The sequence below is a fragment of the Rosa chinensis genome, chromosome 6, assembly GCF_002994745.2.
Source record: "Rosa chinensis cultivar Old Blush chromosome 6, RchiOBHm-V2, whole genome shotgun sequence".
NCBI lineage: Eukaryota > Viridiplantae > Streptophyta > Magnoliopsida > Rosales > Rosaceae > Rosa > Rosa chinensis.
In genome coordinates, this window is record NC_037093.1 from 47,090,958 (window position 1) to 47,114,530 (window position 23,573).

At 38.9% G+C, this 23,573-nt stretch overlaps 2 protein-coding genes and 1 long non-coding RNA gene across 3 annotated transcripts; 2 read left to right on the forward strand and 1 right to left on the reverse strand.

Moving 5' to 3' along the window:
* The first annotated feature begins 11,354 nt into the window (after nt 1-11,354).
* On the forward strand, nt 11,355-18,741 carry LOC112171442. Its single transcript, XM_024308626.2, has 3 exons — nt 11,355-13,355; nt 18,202-18,255; nt 18,499-18,741. Exons 1-3 carry the CDS (start codon nt 11,412-11,414, stop codon nt 18,724-18,726), a joined length of 2,226 nt encoding a protein of 741 aa, XP_024164394.2. The 5' UTR covers nt 11,355-11,411; the 3' UTR covers nt 18,727-18,741.
* Nucleotides 13,880-15,294, reverse strand: LOC112169521. Its single transcript, XR_002924701.2, has 4 exons — nt 15,281-15,294; nt 14,978-15,043; nt 14,187-14,312; nt 13,880-14,113 (listed from the first exon to the last, which is right to left on the reverse strand). It is a non-coding gene; the product is annotated as an uncharacterized LOC112169521 (long non-coding RNA).
* Nucleotides 18,742-20,382: 1,641 nt separating the features above from the next.
* On the forward strand, nt 20,383-22,717 carry LOC112174865 (cytochrome P450 CYP82D47). Its single transcript, XM_024312696.2, has 2 exons — nt 20,383-21,368; nt 21,976-22,717. The coding sequence occupies exons 1-2, from the start codon at nt 20,427-20,429 to the stop codon at nt 22,600-22,602; spliced, it is 1,569 nt and encodes a 522-aa protein (XP_024168464.1). The 5' UTR covers nt 20,383-20,426; the 3' UTR covers nt 22,603-22,717.
* Nucleotides 22,718-23,573: the final 856 nt, after the last annotated feature.

Below are 23,573 nucleotides of genomic sequence, written 5' to 3' on the forward strand. Positions count from 1 at the left end.
ACGACAGATTCTTCGTCGCCGTTCATGTTGGAGAGCTTGGGTCGAGCACCGGAGGTCGAGCTCAAGCACCAAATCTTGCAGAAGATGAGCTCCGATTTTGATTTCGTGACTGGGGAAGCCCAAGCAACTGGTGATCCTACCGGTTCAGATTGCAGCCTGAAAGTGAGGTGAGAAGCTGAATCGTGGAGCCGTAAATGGCATCGCTGTAGAGGGAGAACAGGTCGGCGAAGTCATGGTGATGAGAGAGGAGGACAGAATCGGAATCAGAGATGCAGTTGACGGTGACGCAGTCAAGGTGGACGGTGGAGAAAACCGACCCCAGTTCGTTGGGGTTTTGGCCCACGGCGGCCTGGGCTTGGGCGATCCAGCGGCGTTAAGGTTTTGCAGGGCGCGGGGAGAGAGAGAGAGAGAGAGAGAGAGAGAGAGAGAGAGAGAGAGAGAGAGAGAGAGAGAGAGAGAGAGAGAGAGAGAGAGAGAGAGAGAGAGAGAGAGAGAGAGAGAGAGAGAGTGGGGGCAGTGTAATTAATTAATTAAATCAAGGACAAAACTGTCATTTTCCTTTAAACAAGGTAAGTGGGAATAAAAATTTGTTGCTGGAGTAAGTGGGATAACTTTGTTTAATTTTGGTGCTTTGGGTCAAGGACCCTTTTAAGTAAATAGGATTTAGATTTCATCTTTGTAACGTTGAGTTTATTCACTCTTCATAAGTAGGCTCATCCGTTTGGATACGATGTCTAGGTAAGATTTGAATGAGAGAAGTGTATTCAAGTGAGCTTCGACTCCACCAAAATCTCTTCCTACTCTTACCTGGTTGTATTTCATGAGGAGTTTCCGAATAGTTGAATGTTAGACAACACCCAAATTTGGATTCTTTTTCCCTTTTGCTTTTCTACTCATAAATTCTAATTTAAGTTTTCTAGAAATTGTTAAAGTTCAAATTTTATTAGTTTGTTTTGTTTTGAGATGAGGAACATTGGACCTTGTTAATGCCCTTAAACTTAAACCCGGATTGGCGGACTCCAAACCGAAGAAATATGAACTACATGATGAAGAACTATGGAAAAATGGAAAGGAAATGGAGAGAGAAAGGAGATGAAATGGATGAAGGAAGACATGAAAAAGGTCCAAAGTGAGGGGAGGGTGTTTTTATAGGCCAAAAGTGATGAATGGAGGGTGGAAATCAAAGGAAATGAAGGGCTAAATATGATTGACAAATGTGTAAGCACAAAATGTGGATCTAGTTTTTAACTCTACATAGAAATGACTTAGAAAGCCCATAGATATTTTGGTGGAGGAGAAAAAGTAAGGGTAAAATAGTCATTATGTAAGGGAACAAGGTACTAAATGGGAGACAAAGGTGTAAGGTGTAAGAATGGGACCAGTTGTCATATTTCAAATTTTAAATTTCAAAATAACCTAGACCTAAAGTCTCTAATCCTAGTAAGCTCTTCCTTGTCCTCCACACATGTTCAAGGCCGGAAATGTCCAGAATCCGGCGTTGACCTCCGTTGACTTCTTTTTCATCTGTTTGAGCACTTTCTTCTCCTTTCTTCATTTAATTAGATCTCCACTAAGACTTTAGAATTAGCCTTTAAGTTCTTCATAATAAATGTTCCTCCATGAGTGTAGATGATCCTGGTAAAATTTCAGAACTTAATTCATCGTGGTTTGGCCAGAAATGCTGCCGGAATCCTTACATGTCCGGTTTTGCAGTTTTCATCTTTTAGTCAGAAAATTGGACAGATCTTTTGATAGCATTCCACTCCAAACTAGCTTTTGTACTCTTCATGAAAAATGATCCTTAGGATGTCTATAATGGATCTGAAAATTTTCAACTCATTTGGAGTTCATTTGGTCAGTCTGCCACTCCTCCTTCCTTGCCTAACTCGGTTTCTTCTAGCCGGAGTAGGAAAATGTGCTAAGATTGACTTTTTAGTGCATTTCCAAGCTTCTCCATAATTTCCTAGCATGATAAAGAAAACATAATAAATATATATATAAATAAACAAAAAGGTTAAGCAAAAGTGCAAGATTACGGATATAATTACTAGGTAATTATGGACCTAACAGATTTGGTGCGAACTCTGGTGCTAAGGATGGCTGTGGCAATGGAGGTGGCGCTATTGCTGGTAGTGACAGGGATGATAGCGGCACTGGCAATGGTGGTGGAGACTGGTGCATGGGTGCCTCTCATGCCCAAGCTTGGAGTGATTGGGCCTAGAACCGGGTTGTGGGCCTCTTCTTTAGGCTCATAGGTTGGACCAACCATTTGGTGTGGGGTTGATTGGATTGGGCCTCTATGGTCCATTGCAGTACTTAATTTTGTTAGGTCGCAAAAACCAGTTGCTAGGCCTGGGATCGGTTCCGAAAATGCCAAAATTTGCCCGAACCAAAAAGGGAACTTTGGTTCGGTTGTTGTATTTGACAGTGCTGGAACCGACAGGAACCGGAATCGAGAACCTTCGGTTCGGTTTTCCAGTTGTAATGGTTCCTTAATGAAGTTGGAAAAAAACCCAGAAACAGGAAATTTTCCAGTTCCAGACTTAAGTTTCAGACTTTTGGCTTCTACATTCCTGCTTCTAGTTCACTATAACTTGAAAAAAATGTCATAATGATATGCACATATGCACTATGGAGTTATAAACTTTATAACTTATAATGAAAATCTAAATTCAAATAAAGAACTAAAGAAGTCTGGAACTGATGGCACTAATGCAAACTCACTGAGTGCAAATATGCACCAATGCATTATGCAAATTCAAAGTCACCACTCACCAAATCAAATAAGTAACAACAACTCAACAAGTACTGCAAGTCTAACAAATAAACAAACTAAACAAAGTCACCAAATGGTCCAAATCAAATCAGTCCTTATTTCACCAATTCAATCTATCCTAACTTCAAGTCTTCAGATTTTCCAGCTCTGTAGTTCTGCTCTTCAAATCTGCAACTCTTCATCAGTTCATCAGCCAATAACTTCAAAAGTCCTAGATCCTACATCAGTTCATGACTTCATTAGTTCATGCTTATTACTCACAAAGACAAGTCATACGTACCATATTTGTGAAACAAATTACAATTTATAAAAGTAAAAAAACCAATAAAAAATCATACCAGCTTTAGCAATTGCAAAATTAAATAAGCTTACTGGCAAAGAAATGAGCACTAAAAGGGAGCAGATTAAGGTGATTAGGGAGCAGCTTCAACAATTAGAAATGCAACAATTCATACATACACTTCCATAATTCAATCAAACATGCAAAGGCACACAAATACCAGCTTTAGTAAATCACACACCTAAAATCATACCAGCTTTACAATGCATACCAGATTCCTTCGACATTCAACAATGAATAAGTAACTCATAGAACATACCTGAGATCATTTTTTTTGCTGATTTTGATGCATCAGTGGCTGTCGATGTTTTTGCACTCTTCTTTGCCTTTGAAGCAGTTTCTTGTGCCTTCTTTTTTTTTCTTCTTCTTCTTTTTCTTGTTCTGAAAATTGAAAACAAAGAAAAATGGAAAATTAGATCAATTCAGCCAACACACTTTTCTGTAAAATAAAGAAAAGAATAGCAATGCACACCTTTTTCAACATCTTCAAGCCAGGCCATTTCCTCGGGAGTAGGCACATAAGCCAAGCTAGTAATGCTATCACTTTTCAGCCATTTTTGGAGGCAAATGAGTGCTTCAACTAATTTTGGAGTCAAAGAACTCCAATGTGGGTCAATAACTCTCTTCGCTGTGTTGAAACTCGACTCACTAGCCACTGTACTAACTTGAACAGCTAGAACATCTTTAGCTACAGCTGCCAGGTTAGGGTATTTTGATCCATTCAACCTCCACCAAGCCAAAAGATTGAATTCAAATTTCTCACCTTTTGGTGGCTTTTCTATAGGATCCAAAAGATATCGGTCAACCTCATTTCCCACCACAACAGCATCACCATCTTCAAGTATTTTATCCCAGTCTGCTAACATGTCTGCTACCTTTCCAGAAACCTTTTTGTGACTGTAACGACTGCTGCTGCCCCTAGAAACAGCAGATGATGCACTTTTACTTTTTTGTGAGCTTGAACAGCCATTGGAGGTAGCATACAAGTATGTTAGAGCCACCACAAGTTCCTTAACTACATTAGATATCCTCTTCACCTCCCCGGCTTCAAAACACAGTATCATTGTGCATACTCTTTCGACATTAAGTAGTTTATACCTTGGATCCAGCACTAATGCAACCAAAAAGAGTTGGTTAATGTCATCGATGGATGCAAAGTATTTCGTATACTTGGCCCTCATCTTTTGTGACATTGCAAACAAAACCCTTTCAGCCTCACTTCCACCAGGCCTATAAGGTTGGCAAAACAGTTCCGTTGGAGGCCCTACCCTCTTCCTAGACACTTTGGACTTTGTTTGCACCTCCACATAATCACCCTCTTCACCTAGTTCATCATCAGGAACCTCATCTTCAATAAAATAACTCTTATACTTAGAGTCTTCATCGTCGGCCAGCATAACAAATGCTTCTTTGAGCTCCAATGCAGTGTCCAACATAATATAGGTGGAATTCCACCTTGTTGGCACATCCAAGACACATATTTTTTTGCAATCAACATCTTCACTTTCAACACAGGCCTTGAAACTATCTAATCTAGCATATGAACTTCTTACGTATCGAACTGCATTCCTAATAGAAGCCACATAATTATCCAGCAAGTGAAGGCCAGACCTCACAATTATGTTAACTATGTGAGCTAAACATTTGACATGTAAAAGCTTCCCCCCAAAAATATGTCCTTTCTCCGAATTGTTCAATTTTTTCCTAATGTAGTCAATGGCCACCTTGTTTGCCGAAGCATTATCGACAGAAATAGTGAGAACCCTTTCTATGTTCCAGTTTCTCAAACAAGACTCGAGTTTTTTTCCTATTGTAAGTCCTTGGTGATTTTGAATTACACAAAAATTAAGGATCCTCTTAGCGTTTTCCACCCATTATCTATTAAATGGGCAGTTAAGACCATGTAATTTATGTTCTGCACTGACGTCCAAGTATCGGTGGTCAAACATACACAATGACCTGCTAATTCCCTCTTCAACTCTTCCTTCTTAGAAGCATACATCCTTAAGAAATTCTTCACTATCACTTTCCTACATGGCATTTTCCACTTCGGAACCGCTACACTACAAAAGTATTTGAATCCTGGTCTTTCTACAGCACTAAAAGGGAGCTTATCCATCACTACCATTACAGTTGCAGCTTTAGTGCATACTTCCTTACTCCAATGCCTAACTACTACAGTAGGATCATCCAAACCATCACTACCCAAAACAATCTGCCCATTTGCTAAATCAGCCCTCCCCAGATACCCCTTATATATCTGCTCTATGTGTTTCATCAATGAGCTAGTACCATTACTACTTGAATTAGCTGCAAGATGAGTAGGATAATACTTACATTGTGCTCTAGTGGTGTGACCAACAACCTCCTCCTTTCCATCGATAATCTCGATCAGAGAGCGGTCTTCCTTTGTGAAATGTCTACACACCCAGCTTCGTTCCCTTGAAGTTGCACCTTTCTTCTCAGCCCTTTTTCTCTTTGCATCTTTCTGTTTAGTGTTGGGACTTTGTGAGGCTGCATGACAGGACCCGCCCCAGATTTCACCCTGAAATCCGAGGTGGCCCTGCGGGGCCTACCTTAGAGATAACTCTACCGAGAACTGGCCGAGTCACCCCTAAAGTGGACTACCCAAAACATTAACCCACAATAGATCAGAGCCAAACGAAGACGTGCGGAAGCTATTCGTCAACTATGCCTCGAACCATGTACGCCCGACCTCAACTAATAGCGCCTGCAAACTGGGCATTAGAAACCGAAAGGCCCAGGGGAAAGTAGACGAAAAACGTTAGTGTGAGTGGACAAAAATAAACCATTAAAAAGAAAAAGGATTTCATACTTTCCCACATTTATTCTCTTAAAAATCTGATGCATGCACAATAAGAAAACACATTTAGCTTTAAATCAAAGGATTTCAAAACGACAAACCGACTAGCCTCGCTAGTCACAACATTCGAAAAATATATTGTAAAACCAAAATCTCGTTTCTCAAGAAGATAAGACTAGCCGCGCTGGCAACAGTGAAAATCGGACTAGCCCCGCTAGTCAAACAACGATAAGATATGGGGAAGAAGTATCACCATACGAAAGAAGGGAGCCTCCCAGGCTCGGGTCAGAGTGTCCCACACTCTGGAGCATCCCATGCTCCGCTCTACTCACCCACAAACACATAGTAATCAGGGAGGAGTACTAATAGGCTAGCTAGCAATAAAATATAGCGACCCAGGTATGGTGGGTAAAAACCATTCAAATCTAGTAAATCTATAAGGCTTCCCCATAAGTCCTGCGAATAAAGTACACGGGTACGATTCCCAACCGTACCCGAAAATTCTTGTAAAAAGTCACATAAATCAACAGCGTGTCCCACACGCTAAAAGGATAATTAGATCAATCGTTTCCTCGACAAAATTCCATTTTCGAAAACCCTTCAAAATTCTCAAATCAACGAATAAAAAAAATACCATATTTAAATCCGAAAACAATTCATTCCCGAAATCACTTTATAATATTTCATAAATCTCAAAACCCAATCAAATCCGAAATCACTTTATAATCCGAAAACCAAAATCACTATCGATAGCAAATCATCATATGCTCAAAATATAAAAGATGATAATTAAATAAAGCATTACTTTAGAGAAATAAATGCATGCATCAATATTCAAAATCAAACTTCCACTCACAGTACTGGTTGGCGACCACGCAAACGAGTTCCTTCGTCAAGCGGTAGCTCGATATATCGTCCTGTACACAAGTACACTTCCATAAACGACAATTCAAATAAATAATTACGAACCTAAACGAAACCCGAAAATCCCTATCTCCATTACTTCTCAAATTCAACCCCAATCACACCCATAACACCAATTCCTCGATTTTCATATTCCACAACGAAAACGAGGAAAATCCGACGGCCGGACTTCCCACAATTCAATCACAAAACTCCGAACTTCGGAAAATCACAAACAATTCCAAACTCCTCCAAAATTCACCAAAGTTCACATACAAGCTCTACAACATTTATAGGATTTAATGGGCTAAAAACTAGAATCAAAACACTGCCCTACATGCTGCAGCCGCCGCCACCGCCACCAGCTTCGATGGCCACCAAATTTTGGTAGCACCACCTACTCAACAATCCAAGCATTTTTCACAACTACAACAAGTTCCCATTTTACCTGTAAGTGATCAAAATTGGCCGGTGAAGTTTTTCCAGAAAAACCCAAGAACCCTAGGATTTGAAATGGTCGATTCGACCTCCACACTATAAATCGTGGCTCAAGGCTAGGGACAGAATGATCCTTGGCAAAAACCGAACCTTCGACGCCAGTTTGGTGGCCGGAGACGGCCGGAATCGCCGAAAATCGATGAAAGTTCTGATCGGCTACAGTGAACTTCACGGCTCAAAATCGAGCTCCTCCGGCCGAATCACTACAAAACACCACCATAGATGTGACAAGGGGGAAGAGGCGAGCTTGCCGGTGCCCGGATTCCTTCGTGGGTCGGCCGGAGAAGGAAGAAATCGGAGGAGGAAGAATCGGACCGAATAGGAGAAAATGATTGGGGAAGAAGAGAGAGAAAACTGGGTAGGTTTCCAAAAATGACAACTTACCATAATAACTTTCTATATTTATAGAAAGTTACTGTGAACAGTAACTTTTACATTTTCGGCCATAACTTTCACATACGAACTCCGATTTTTACGTACTGTATATGCACGCACTCGGTTTAACGTCCTCTACAACTTTCATGAAGAACATTTTCTCAAATTTTGATCCAAACAAAAAGTCAACTTTTAGGGCCACTAAAAGTATCAAAACAAAGTAAAAAGTGAAAGTAAGTGTCGTTTACCGTCTGAATGACTAATAAACGGGTAAATTGAGATATGGGACGTTACACTGCAGCTTGAATTTCTTCAGCAGGAGCTGTAAGACTGCTATGGATAATCTCATTTCTAGCAGCAGGGCTTGATTGACTTGAATCTGAACTCATGTATTCAATGAATCCAATCAATCAGGAATTGGGTGTTTTTTGATCGAAGAAGGATGAACAACTGAACAAGAATTGAATCAAAATATAGGATAGGAATTGGGTGTTTTTTTATCTGAATCGAAGAATAGGAATTGGGATTTTTTTGTCCTGAATCGAGGTTCAATCCTCGATTAAACTGAATCTGTGAATCAATGAATGTTTGAATCAACTTGAAATCTTGAATCGGTGTGGCTGAAAGCAGAGAAGAGTTTTACTCTTTTAGGGAAGCGGTTGAAAGCAGAAACTCAGAAAGTGAGAAAAGGGTCGAGGGCTTTTAGGTTTAACCTTGTATAATACTATAATGTATACTTGTTGACATGTACGTGTTCTACCTGTTTCATGACAGTTAATAAAAGAAGGAACCGTAACCGAACGAAAAGAGAACAAACGGTTCGGTTTTTAACAAAATGCGGTATTTGTTTTCAAGGAATCGAACCGAACTGGTGTTTTCGGTTAGACTCGATTCGGTTCTGCCGGTTCTCAGGTCTAAAGTCCCAGGCCTACCAGTTGCTCCGAGGGTTTCTTATTCTGCTTCAAAGTTCCTAGGTTTTTGTTTGGAATAATGGAGCGTGAATTTTTTTAAAGGTGGGTGTACTGGGGGTATACTGAGTTCTTATTCTTGTTTAGAATAGGAGTTTTAAAGTGCTTTAAGGAATGATTCTTTCTGTCAACCCCATAGGGGTGTTTCGTTTTTGTACTACTTGCTGAATTATATAATGGGCTGACCACCTCTTTTCATCAAAAGTTTATGAAATATAATCTTGTTGAAGAAAGTAGATGGATTAGTTGTAAGATTATGAAATATAATCTTGTGATATTTGGCAATCCATCTTCTTCCTTTAACTTGCACAATGTTATACAGCAGTCAAAAATTTCCATTAATTTTTTGGGAAAAAGGCACAGACAGTGTCTGGACACTCCGAGGACTGTCAAAATGATACCTGAACTTTCAAATGTATCAAAGTGATACCTGGACTTCTAATTTGTTGTCAACGTAGTACCTATGGGGACTTTCGATCACGGGTCCATCAGTTTGACTCGTGACCCCCAAAAATAGGGCTAAATGGACTTTTTACTCACATTAGTCCCAAAACTCGATGAAAACTTCGATTCCCTCCAAACCAAGTACACTTGCACACAGAAGTCGACCTAAATCATACCCGAACACCCACTCCTCCCAAACCCAAAAGTCGACAAAAGTGAATCAACCAGGCTGGAAAGGATTCGATTCCATTGGATTCCCGACAAAAAGTGATCGATGGAGAAGATGTGGAGGTTTTTCAGAGAATCTGGACCAAGACGCAAAGATAGTAAGTCTCACTTTCATCTCCTTCCTTGACAGAACAGTGTCGGACCTGGTAAAAAACGTGTTTTACAGAGAATCTGAGTCCAGATTAGGGTAAATAAAGATTAGGGTTTTGATTAGCTTTTGATTAAGATGCAATGGTTTTTTAGGGTTTCGGGATTTGGGGTGAATTTTTAAACTTCAAATTGGGAGTGGTCCATGTATTCTATTCCCTCTATTTGTCGTTTTGCATTGGAATCTTGAAGTTTGAATTTCCAGAACAGTTTTTTAATCTTCTAATTACATGAACTGTGAAATTATAGGCATTTATAGATGAGCTATTTCTGGGTTTTCTGCCAATATGCAAGGGTTAGGCTTTAAGTATGCATTTTCGATTCGATTAGAAGTGGATTTTTAAGCTTTCTGCTTTTTTATTTGGTTTTCAGTTCCAGAGGATTTATACACCAGGGAAATACACCATGGTGGTTATTTTGACAAGATGCCTGATGGTAGGAAGAAGTACAAAGTAGCGAGGTTCAACAAGGATGGTGGGAGAATTTGGCTAGATGGTCTAGATCTAGATAAGATTGCATGGACAGAGTTTGGGAACATAGCATGGGATCCAGGATACAGGGAGAAGCCTATATCATACTACTTCAAGCTGCCTAGGGCACTCTGCGATGAGGGTTGGATGCCGATCAGGAATGATGCTGATGCACTTGAAATGGTGAAGCTTATTCCTCTGAAGACAAGGCAGATTAGTGTCTTCATAACTGGTGGTGGTAGGAGGAGAAAAAGGAGGCTGAAGAGGATGATTTGAGACCTGTTGATCTAGATTGGGAGAATCCTCTTAATAGGATGACAGCAGCAGAGAAAGCAAAGGCAGAACAAGATGCTAACATTTTTGGAAGTAAGCTAAATAGGCCAAGTGTGGGGGGTTCTGGTTCTAGTAGAGTTAATGTGGTTGGTGAAGGAAGCAGGCTGATGGAAGGGGCAGATGGTGTCATCAATTTAGACTCAGATAGTGATGTGGATGGCAGGGTGGAGGAGCAGCAGGCAAGTCAAAGTACCTTTAATGGTCTTAGTGACTTGGTGCCCGATTTGTTTACTAGTCAAGGAGAAGGAAGTCACATGGGGCAGGGGCAGAATTGTAACAATGGGCAAGGAGGAGGGTCTGAAGGGGTATTCGGGGTATTTAGTGGATTTTACAACACATTCATTAGGAGCCCTAGGGAGAAACATGTAGTGAAGAGGCCGTGGGAGGGTAAGAAACTGAAGTTTTCTAAAGGGACAACTGAAGAAATAGATCTAGCAAAGAAGTCAAGTGTGGAAGCTGCTCAAGCATCTCAATTTGAACCAACTGAGGTTGAAGCTACAGAAGTGGTCCAAGATCAGGCAGAGCAAAGGCCAATTGAAGTTGAAGCTCACCCAACTGAACAAGCAGCCGAAGCTCACCCAACTGAACAAGCAGCTGAAGCAAGGCCTGCAGTTGAAGAACCAACTGAAGCAAGGCCTGAACCAGTTGAAGAACCAGCTGAAGTAAGGCCTGAACCAGTTCAAGAAGCAGCTGAACCAAGGCCTGAACCAGTTCAACAAGCAGCTGAACCAAGAAGAGAAGTAGGTGGCAAACAGGGGAGCAAGAATAGGAGGTTTAGTTAGGCTGAGAAGGCCAAGAAGGTTGTTGAACCAACTGCATCCAAAAAGAAGGGCAAGAAGGTTGCTGAACCAGCTGCATCCGAAAAGAAAGGCAAGCAGGTTGCTGGAGGAGCTGCATCCAAAAAGAAGGGGAGACAAACAAAGGAGGCAAGGTATAAGACCAGAAGCAAAGGGGAGAAGGTCTATGAGTTTGAAGAGGACAGTGACTCAAGTTCAAGAGGTTCTGATTTTTACATTGACTCAGACTACGACCTGTTGATTCTGAAGATGATGTCCAGTTTGAAGAAAATGTGTCCAATCCGAGAGTTGTGGAAGAGTTTGAAGAAATGGGCTTCAGAGGGGAATGCAGTGATGATGGTGGAGGGACAGATGAGCTTGAGAGTTTGAATGGTTCTGGAAGTGAAGAAGATGAAGAAGGTAATCCACTTCCCTTCCCCACTTGGAGAGGAATTAAGTTGAAGTCTTGGAATAGAAGGGTAGATTTGAAGAACCCAAAGTTTGTGGTTGGCCATATTTTTGCAAACTCTGAGGTACTTAAGGAAGCAGTTAGAGAGTGTGGGTTGGTAACCAGAAGAGGATTGTGGTTTCAAAAGAATAGCAGAAACAAGATTGAGGTTAAATGTCAGTTGGGCTGCCCATTTTGGTTGTATGCTAGCAATATTACAGAACTTGGTCCAAGCACTCTTGTCATCAAGACATTGAAACCTGAGCATAAGTGTGCAAGCCTTACAGAGAGTCATCATCTAAAATACCACAGAATAGCGAAGGAAGTACAAGAAGACTTGTTGGTGGATGAGGAGTGGTCCAGGAAGGGGATGCAGAACCATATCCAAAAGAAATTCAATATTGATGTAAGCATGCAAAAAATTGCAAGAGGGAGAGCAAAGGCCAAAAGGATGAATGATGGGCATTACATACAGCAGTACAATATGTTGGCAAGTTACAAGAAGGAGTTGCTGAGGAGCAACCCAGGGTCTACAGTTCAGATCAAGACAGAGATGGTAGGTGAGGTGAAGAGGTTTCATAGGCTCTATATCTGCCTGGCAGCTTGCAAGAAAGGGTGGATTGAGGGTTGTAGACCTTTGATTGGATTAGATGGCTGCCATATTAAAGGTCAGCACCCTGGTCAACTACATAGTGCTGTTGGTGTTGATGGGAACAATGGTATGTTCCCCATTGCTTGGGCAATTACTGAAGTTGAAAACAGAGACACTTGGAGATGGTTTTTGGAGTACTTGGCTTGGGATCTGAAGATGGAAAGGCCTTCATCTTACACATTTATCACAGACAAGCAAAAAGGTTTGGGGATGGCCATAGCTGAATTATTTCCTGGGGCAGAACATAGACACTGTGTCCGGCACCTATACAACAACTTTAAGGCCAAGCATCCGGGTGAAGGGCTGAAGCAACTAGTGTGGGATGCAGCTAGATCAAGCACCAGGGTTTGGTTCAATAAACACATGGATGAGATGAAGGGATTGGATGATGTGGCATGGACTTGGTTTCAGGATAAGTCTCCAGAACAATGGAGTAGGGCTTATTTTAAGGATGATTCAAGGTGTGACCTTTTGTTGAACGATCTTTGTGAGTCATTCAATGCAGCAATCCTGCCAGCTAGGGACAAGCCTATTATAACAATGTTGGAGAAGATAAGGATGGATATGATGGTAAGGATGGCAAACAGAAGAGTGGCAGCTCAAAGATGGACTGATATGGTTGGTCCAAGGATTAGGAAGATATTAGAGAAGGTGGCAGAAAGGAGCAGTTGTTATAGAGCTTATCACTCTGGTGAATTTGAGTTCCAAATAACTGGAGGGGGAGAAAAAGGCAGCAAGCATGCAGTGGACCTAAGGCTTCACATTTGCACATGTAGGAGGTGGCAGATAAGTGGAATACCTTGTGTCCATGCCATTTGTGCCATCAGAAGCAAAAAGGCAGACCTTGCTCTTTTTTGCGATGATTACTTGATGCCAAGTACTTATATGGAATCCTATAATCCCATTATTCATCCTATTGCTGGTGAGGATGATTGGGACCAAGTGGACTACCCTATAGCACCTCCCCCATATAAGAAGCAAGCCGGCAGACCAAAAATGAAGAGAACCAAGGAGTCTGATGAGAAGAAGCAGCCTCCACCAGCCCCAATTGATAAATCAAAGATGCCAAGAACCTACACAAAGATGACATGCCAAGTCTGCTTCAAACAAGGCCATAACAGGTTGGGTTGCCCAATCACAAAGGCCAAAAAAGCAGCTGCTGCACAACAAGGAGTAAGTCACTACAGTACTTGATTTGTTTTTGGTCTTAAGTGTGCAAAGAGTGTTTCAGAAAGTTAACATCACTACTACAAAAAAACCATTTTAGGACGTTCGAAAAACGTCTTCGAAAACTTTAGATGACACGCAAAAAAAACGTCATCTATCAAGGAGTCATTGTAAGTCACTTACGAAGACGTTCAAAAAACGTCCTCTAATGTTTATAAGGACGCCAGAAAAACGTCCTCTAATCTTAAAAAAAAATGTCATCTAATGTCTTTAAGGACACTAAAAAAGCGTCCTCTAATGTTTTTAAGGACATTAAAAGAGCGTCCTCTAATGTATATTAGGACACTTAAAAAGTGTCCTTAAATCCGAGAAAAGGGTCATCTAATGTATATTAGGACGCCAAAAAAACGTCCTTATATCTATTATAGAACACACAAAAAAAATGTCCTTGAAATGAAAAGAAGACATTTACATACAAATAATCTTTACAATTCCAAAACAAACGTCATTATATCTATTACTTGTTACAATATACTTGACTACAAGCACATTCTAGTAACTAATTCCTAGTTATACATTCTAATCTTATCTAATCCTAGATGACAATAGACATACATACAAATGTACAGATCTTTATCTAAAGGAAACAAATAGCACAGCATTCATTAAGTAATGTACAGGGGAACCCTCCACCTACAATAGGACTTCCATGATCAGATAGCACTGGAAGTCTGGAACCACCTAAATGTAGTTTATCTATAAAACTGAAAAAGTTACCAAAAAAATCAATTACAAAACTCAAATCATTGTACAAAAGACAGTTTTAATAGTAGTTACCTAGAGGAGCATCATGAGGGTGGAACATGTATATAGACTGATGACGAAGAGGAAACTCAAGCTGTTGCTTAGCATGTCTTTTTAGTTTTTAATACTCATGAAGCTAAAATTGATGCGTAGAAGTACCTACATTACAATAGTTTCAGAAAATCAACAATATGACTAAAGCAGCAAAATTCAGTCTTCAATCACAAGACCTATACCAGAAAATCAACAATATTGTTGTAGATAGTTGTCCAATCTTGTCAAGATTGCATAATATCAATTAACAGAGAAGAAATATATGCTTTACCACTCAATTCGACTAAGAAGAGAACTTATATTACTGCATTTTCTTTATGGGGTTGACAAAATCAAATTCCCACATATATATAAATGAATTTGAATCACACATAGTGGGAGACAGTAAGCAAATTATTAGTGAAAGAGCTTCCAAGATCAGTTGTTTGGAAACACAAGCAAAAGTTAGAATGTAATAAGTAGAGGGCATGGCACCAAAAACCTTCTAGCCTTTTCATAAAAAGTTCTCAATTGCATAAATACCATACCACGGTATTATTGATTCCATTTTCTAAGCTATAAACTTATTTGAAACTCAGCTCACATATCACCAATACCATAATAACTAAGACAGATTTTCTTAAGGCAAATCATGAATTTTTGGCAGAGGCAAAAGAAAGAAGCAAAACAAAGTTCCATCTAGAACTATGTGATTTGCCCTTGTAGAGCAGTCATATTTCGAAATGTAATCTCTATGATCCCACACTTAGGACATAAGAAAAAGTAATTACCGTGTATAATCCCGGTAGTTAATGTACTTTATTGGCCTTTTGATCTTTCTTTTGCTAGTCCTCAACCTGATATCAAAAGTTTTACATTAGTGCAAGTGAGCAATATAACACTACTATTAATCGATTAAATTACAAAACATACAACATAGCAGCATTTTAATCCAAAACTTAATAGATGCAACCACATATGGGTGTCCACATCAAAACACACAAGCATCGAAATCATGCAGAACCACGCAACATTCCTTACTTGTCGAGTAAACCAATAAGCCATAATCAAAATACAAACATTCCTTACTTTACCTGTTAAAAACTTTAACATTTAAACATGCCAGCAGAAGAACCATGAAAGTGTTGTTTGATGAACTCTTTGGAAGTTTTAATTGGATCTATAAGGATACATACGTACGTACCAGAGGAACTGCAGGATATAGCCTCAAAGTCTCAATTAGAGTAGCGTGAAGATGATGCATTTGTTCGAGAGCTGCATCAGTTATATCTGCCACAAATTCATCAATGTTAGCTTCATGATTTATAGCAACGACATCCCTCACTTCTTGTGCAACTTTCTCCTAATTAGAGGGTTCTTGCTGAGCATGCAGAAGAACCATGAAAGTGTATTTGGACTTGTATCTTTCTGAGCCTGTACAAAATCAATTATCAGCCTTTTTTTTTTAGGTCTCAATGAAAATTAAATAAGCAGAAGAGTAGACTCACTCTAAAACAGAACTAGAAAAGAAAAGAAAAATTATACAACAGTGAACTTAAGTACCTTTCCAATCCCAACAGAATTTGCTTCCATGTAAAAGTTCTGACAAGTGTTTGAAAATGTCAAACCTGTGATTCAATAAAGTCATTTGTTATACAAAGATAAGTGACAACTCAACAAAATCGATTCTTAAACGAGAAAATTAGATATAAACCCAAAAATTCAACCTTCTATTAGAAAAAACCCATACATACTTTTCTTTTAGTTTACACCCAAATCACATTGATAAACCTTCTATATAGAGTGATTCATAAAAATAAAAATAAAACCTTCCATATAAACTATAGGCCTATATATAATCAATATTTTTCCTTATTTTCATGTATATCTAATTTGCCCTTTTACATTCTCTCAAATAATACATGTCTAATGTACCTACTAAATATGTATATGTAGGTAGGGCTTAAATAATAGAAACATTCAAGCTTAATAGAAATTGACACACAATGATATATACCACAATCATAGGTGTAACATTTTTGTTTATACAATCATAGGTATAATATAATAGAAAACCTAACAAAGAGGTATGATACAGAAAATAATGATAAATTCTAATACAAAGATGTTATACGAAACCCATTAACATTTAGGCTGTAATCGAATGTATAAACCAAAAACTAAGCCTCTTATATGTTAGATACATACCTGAAATCAAATTATCTAGAAAAAAAAAAAGTATTCTAATGATCAGGTACCTTTTTAGTACATACCTTACAAATAGAACAATTGTATAATATGTTATTAACCTATGTTTGCTTTCCATTCAAGTGTTTATATGAAAAATATAACATACCTTTTATATAGAAAAAATCAGATATAAACCTCCATCTAGGTATTGATTACCAGAGCTTCAATCAATAATCTAGTTCATCAAGTGTATTTGTTTAGAGCTTGTAGCATATTAAGAAATTTTTGACAAAAACATATTTTATTTTCTATGTCACTTAATGAGAATTTATTTATGTAATCAACTTAATCAATAGATTTGGGTATATATTAAAAAAAATTATAGATGGGTTTAATCTAATAGGTGTAATCAAATTTGGGTGTAATATAAAATGCCCCATTCTTAAACTCACAGATAGTAGTTACTTGATAGTTGCACAATAAAACTAGTTAAAAATTACTATAACAAAATACTCGAAAATAATACAAATGTACATCAAGGAATAGAGAGAACAATACTTGGTTCTTGCAGAAATATGAATTCTGGATGAGCTGGTGAGGAAGAAGAAAACACTTCATATGATAGACTCTGCAAAACAAAACAGAGCAACAAGAGTAAATAGTGCCTCTATGAGCAGAACAAACAAACATTTCCATGGTCCATACGTCAAAAACCATATCAAGTATCACACACTATAATCTAATTGGTGACAATGAACTGCAAGTTCCTCCCTACTTCATTAAGAACACAGCAAGTTGAAAATCAATTAGCAACCCCACAAATATTTCCAGTTACCAATCACAAAGCAGCTGGCTATAACTATAACCCAATTCCAGATTACCAATAGCAATCAAATATGAATCCAACCCAACAAATAAACACCCATACATATTCATAGAGATTTCAAGTCATTATCAAACCGTAAAAATCCATACTCAAACCATCAACTGTAAAATCAAGAGAGAAAAAAAATGACCTGCATCTGAGCACAATTTGCACATTAACTTCCTTATCCTTATCCTTGTGATTTGAATTCCAATCAAGAGTACCACGCCTCTTTTCGGGCCGAGGCGTGAGAAAAGGAAATGGGAATGCTGCCATCCCTGTCCCAACTTCACTGACGTCATCTTTCAGTCCTTCCCAAAACCTAAAGGAGATGGGCATGATGGTACCTTTCAGAGTAGAGAACTCTATGAGCATACTGGAACCAGAGACAGCCTGAGCACTTAACAACAGCAAAAGAAGACTATGCAAGGAAGAAAAGCTATAGATCGAAGTCAGTGATGCTCGATGGGTGATTAAGCATCAGAGCACATTGATAAAACTCGGTTTCTTTTTTCTTCTTTTTTTCTTATGCTCTGATACCTCAGTTTGAGTAAATGAACGGGGTGAATTCTAAAGTGAATTTGGCGAGATTCCATGGTGGGAAATTGAAACTTAGAGAGGGAAATTTTGGAGAACCCGGGAAAGTGAAAATTTAGGGTTTTCTCTTTCAATTTTGCTGCAAAGTGCCGTGATTTGGGAGACTCATATATATACTTCTATATTATTGTTCTCTATGTTTGAGTTTCCGCGAATCGAACCTGGGACCTTACCAAACTCAGAGGCGCCTTAGTTTAGCTGAGTGGGTGGCCATGCTCTCCCCCGTGTTTTGGAAAAAAACTGGAACGTCCTAAGCATGATACAAGGACGCATTTTAAAAATGATGTCATTGTATCCAAAACCCATGTGTCCCCAATTTAGGTTTCTGTAGTAGTGCATTAACTTTTTTTTTTTTCATTTCAGGGGGAAGGGAGTTCTATTGCACCCCAGCAAACTAAAAAGAGACAAAGGCAGCAGGTTGGTTGATTTTTCCATTGTAATATGCAAGCCTATGTTTGTTACATGATATTTGTTTTTGATTTGATTTGATCTGTGCATTTTTGGTTTTTGGTAAAAGTTAAGGGATGGTTAATGCTTTGAGTTTGTGATATGTATGAGTTGGTTTGTTCGGTGGCTTGTTCTAGTTATGTTGTTTATGGTTGCATAAGTGTCTTAATTGGTTATGGTTATGGTTATGGTTATGTATTGTTGGATATGGAGGCGCCAAAAGTTCAAGGTTCAAATGGCAATGGCACCTTGAAGGAACAAATCATCAAGTCTAGGAAGGCTTGGAAGAAGATGAAGACCATGGAGGGAAACCAAGCTGCCAATACAAGGGCTTCTAGTTCACAAACCATCCATGAACCTCCAACTCAAACTAGCCAAAACCCTGCAGCAAGAAAGGCGCAGCAGAAAACCCAACCTGAATCGGAATATGCAGCACTTTGAGGCAAGTTGTGACGATGCCCCCAAGTTTTTGTTACATGTTTGTAGGCCTTATGAGAAAGGGTTGTTAAATTGCTCTCTTTTCTGGAAATTTTGGATTGTTTGTTGAACAAAGTATGTTGGTTTATGGAGCAATGTCTATTATGGTTATTGGCCCTTCTTGTTTTAATTTTCTTTTTAATTGGATGGAGTTATAAACCCAGATTTGCAGGACTTCATATGGTACTATTTTGGTTGGTTGAGCATATGTGAAACATGTGATGGTCAACTAAGTCAGCATATTTTGGAAGGAAGCAATGTAGATTAGTCAGAACTGGAGGGAATAAATCAAGGGAAAAAATGATCAACAAAGTGTTTTCGCGGGGAAAACATGTTGGTCTGGTCTTATAAAGCAATTGGAGGGCACATAAGTCATTTAGCCCTCTTTTTGGGGTCACGAGTGTTACACGTGACTCGAACTAACGGACCCGTGACGGAAAGTCCCCGTAGGTACTACGTTGACAACAAATTAGAAGTCCAGGTATCACTTTGATACATTTGAAAGTTCAGGTATCATTTTGACAGTCCTCGGAGTGTCCAGACACTGTCTGTGCATTTTTCCCTAATTTTTTTCTCCAATCTAATTGAATCTAACATAGTGCAATAAAGGCTTAATACCAAATTCATAAAATTTCTTAGAAATTGTTGGGTCAGAGACTTCTTTGTGTCATTGATGAAATCAGATATTTAGTTTTTTTTTTTTTTTTTGTAATATAGGGATTTTTGTTGTAAAACGAACATAAAAGAATTTGAGAGAGAGAGAGAGAGAGAAAGATAGTTTAGACTTATATAGGACTATATGGTGTACACAAAAAGGTAATGTTCAATTACAATTCAATCACTCCTACAATTACAACCTATCAATCACCAATCTATAGGGATAGACACCTATTACTCAACATCTATTTACATGATTATCCACAAATATTTACAATAATTTTGTTTTTATTAAACAAACAAAAGACCCAAACAAACTTTGAGCCAAGATTACAAACAAACAAAAAGAAAAAATAATACCGCCCAACAATAGTAATAGTCCATCGATGAAATTAGAAACTTTTGCGCCTTTAAGTAATAGACCATCTTCTTATCCACTACATGATGAGTGTGCCTAGCTAAAATGATTTGCATATATGCATGTTACAATTTTCATGTTGTAGAAACTCATCCCAGCTGGTTCAGATACCACATCAATTTGCTTAACATGGAACATATCTTTATCTGGTTTTCATATTAGGTTGTTGGTTGTTGGTTGTTGCGTGTCATTGTTAACACTCCTGTACTTATATCCTCTGTACTCTACAAAGTATGGATACGTGAAAATGAGTGCGTCTCCAGTACCGATATGGGATATGGGTGCGATACGTCGAGATATGCGTATCCAACGGATCTAATTTTAGATGCGTTGTGGATACGTGCGTATCTTGATTTGGATACGTTATTTAGTAATGAAATATCTTCAATTCATTTCAATTTCGTTACAGTTTCATCTTCATTGTCCTATGTGGGTTGGCTCGGTCAATTTTCCCGTCCAACAGAGGACGGTAGTTGGTGATAATTATTTTGGTGGCTCCGAGACAACTGTCACTCCACGACTCCATAAATTGAATCCACAAGTTGAACTGAAAGTTAATAACTGTTAAACACCATTATCGCTATAGCTCATGGATTCTCTTTCTCATCTACTAGCAATTACAGGAATTCTAGTTTTTGTTTTGTTGTGTCTATGGAGGGTGAGATTTCAGAATCACAAAATGAAGGGCCTTATGTGCCCAGAACCCTATGGTGCCCTGCCAATTATAGGTCACCTCCATCAACTAGGTGGCCGAAACCCAGTGTTCCGAACCTTATCAACCATGGCTGACAAGTACGGTCCAATCTTTACCATATGGATCGGCAAGAACCGTACCCTGGTCATCAACAACTATGAAGCTGTCAAGGAATGTTTCACCACAAACGACAGACTTTTCGCCACAAGACCGTTATCTGCACATGGAAAGTACCTTGGTTACGATTTTGCAGCATTCGGGTTCTCACCTTATGGCACATACTGGCGTGATATGAGAAAGTTGGTTGTGATTGAGTTGCTCTCTAATCGGAGGCTAGAGACTCTGAAACATGTACAAGTCTCTGAGGTTGATGCTTTTGTTAAAGGGTTGTATTCAGTTTGGAAAAACAAAGGACATGATGGTCAAAGCAAGGTGGTGATCAGTGAGTGGACTGAGCACCTAACCTTGAACGTGATCACTAGAGTTATTGCTGGGAAGAGGTACTTTGGTAAAGAGAGTGATGAACTTGATGAAGAGGAAAAGAGGATTGGGAAGCTTATCAAGGACTTTATGTATGTTTCTGGCAACCCAGTTGTTACTGAGGTAATTGGGTTTCCAAAGTGGATGGATTTCAAGGGGCAATTGAAAACGATGGAGAATATAGGGAGCCAATTAGACTCTTTGATGACAAGTTGGGTTGAAGAACATCATACAAAGAAGCAGAAGAGTGACTCAAGCAACCAGCAGCAGGACTTCATTAATGTCCTACTATCTGAGATTCAGGACAGTTCTATGCTTGGTCATACCCGAGATACTATTATCAAGGCAACAGCACTGGTATGTTCTTTGAAATTATTTAGTGTAGTCCCTAGCCCCTAGTGATGATATCCCATGAAATTCTGGTACCAAGAAAGCAAATAGCTAGAACCAAACAGAAGTCCTTCTAGCAGAGTAGCTGTAAACAGACCTTCGTATAGAATCCATGGACTACTAATGGATCAAAGTGAACAAAACACTATTTTCAGGAATATTGATAGATACATATGGACCCACTACTATATCTGAAGCACTTGACAGAAAAGAAAAATGAGTTAACAACATATCATATAGATGTACTCAATACCTTTACTTCTAATCCAAAACTTTTCATTAGAAATCTGAATTTAAAGAAAAGGGGTGAATCACACGAACCCTTATATTTCTGACGGACGACAATGGATTAAAAGTCACAATAACCAAGACAACCAGATAATCCATTATTCTGTTAAAATCCTTAGTATGCCTGATTTTCTTTTAAGGTGCAATAAGACATATTATCAAATGGGGAAGAGGAAACAGAGGCTTAGGCATGAACTTATTTGGTTTAGAAATTGTCTTCTGATCCACAACATAATCAGTGTGCCTAACATGATTTGCATATATATGTTACAATTCTCATGTGCAGAATCTCATCCTAGCCGGTTCAGAATCCGTATCAATCAGCTTGACATGGACTGTCTCTTTACTATTAAACAACAGAGATACCTTGAAGCTAGCCCAAGAGGAATTAAATCGTACAGTTGGCAGGCACAGATGGGTGGAAGACACTGACATAAAAAACCTGGTTTACCTACAAGCCATTGTCAAAGAAACATTGCGTCTATACCCACCAGCTCCACTCTCAGTTCCCCATGAAGCAATGGAGGACTGCAAAGTCGGCGGCTTTCACATCCCAAAGGGCACTCGTTTGTTTGTGAATCTGTGGAAGCTTCATAGGAACCCAAGTGTGTGGCCAGACCCTGAAGTGTTTTCCCCAGAAAGATTTCTTACAAGCCAAGCAGGCATAGACGCTTCAGGTCAACATTTTGAGTTCATTCCTTTTGGGTCTGGGAGAAGAGTTTGCCCAGGTATCACTTTTGCATTTCAGGTTATACACTTGACGCTGGCAAGGTTGATTCAAGGGTTTGAATTGGCAACTCCATTGGATAAGGCAGTGGATATGACTGAAGGATTGGGGATCACTTTACCAAGAGCAACTCCACTGGAAGTTCTCTTAACCCCACGTTTGGCTTCTGAATTGTATCCACAGTAAATGGAAAATTATAACTGTGGTGCTTTCTTTTGTATCCTGTGAAATATGAAAATAAATGCTTGAACTTTGCTAGTTATATATGAGGAATTTAAACGACCTGCGAAATTATTCTAAATTAGCATGCTATCTCTAGAAAATTAAGAGAGTACAGATTTTAACTCGCACTTTCTCCGTTCAACCCAGCCAACCTTTAGTTAATATTTTTGTAGAAAATGGTTCATTTATGGTACATTTAATATACCAATAAATTAGATAGACTAGTTCAATATAAATTTAGATTAACTCCATGCATTAATAGACTAGTTGGATCTGATTTTAACAGTTTACAACTATTGGAAGTTGGTCTACAATTGTATGAGGCTGGTCTGCCGTCTACATTAATGTACTGTACGTAGAACTTTTTCTGTAGAAAGTATACAGTGAAGATTAAACTTTCACCAAAATCGGTGCCTTCTAGTCGACATTCATGTACACAGAGGAATACATGCAAAATGAGTTCAACACACTAATCTCGAACCAACCAATTCTTCTAACAGAGAAACATAAGATCATCCATCTCCATACATTAATTGAATATGAGCTCTTAGTGGATCCACGAAGAAACTTCTTTCATTTTCCTTGTCTATGATTCTAATAATCTAATTATCAACAAACCATGCCATAACTTCATTTAACTGACTTTTCCACAGAGAAAGCACTCCACAAATTGACTTAGCTAGAAAGTTAAGAAGAAGAAGAATTAGCTAGCTAGGTGCCTAGGTTGAGCAATTATCACCATAGCTCATGGAGTTTCTTTCCCACCTACTAGCAATTACAGGATTTCTAGTCTTGGTGTTCTTGTATCTATGGAAGTTGAGATTTCAGTCACAAAATTAATGAAGGGCATTGTGTCCCCAGAACAGCACGGTACAGTACCAGTAATGTTTCACCTCCATCAACTGGATCGCCAAAACGCATTGCTCCGAACCTTA

Coding starts and splice junctions, on each gene's coding strand:
- LOC112171442 (XM_024308626.2), top strand. CDS start 11,412: ATGGGCTTCAGAGGGGAATGCAGTGATGATGGTGGAGGGACAGATGAG. Junction 13,356..18,201: donor CAGCTGCTGCACAACAAGGA/GTAAGTCACTAC, acceptor TTTTCATTTCAG/GGGGAAGGGAGTTCTATTGC. Junction 18,256..18,498: donor AAAAGAGACAAAGGCAGCAG/GTTGGTTGATTT, acceptor TTGGATATGGAG/GCGCCAAAAGTTCAAGGTTC.
- LOC112174865 (XM_024312696.2), top strand. CDS start 20,427: ATGGATTCTCTTTCTCATCTACTAGCAATTACAGGAATTCTAGTTTTT. Junction 21,369..21,975: donor TTATCAAGGCAACAGCACTG/GTATGTTCTTTG, acceptor TCTCATGTGCAG/AATCTCATCCTAGCCGGTTC.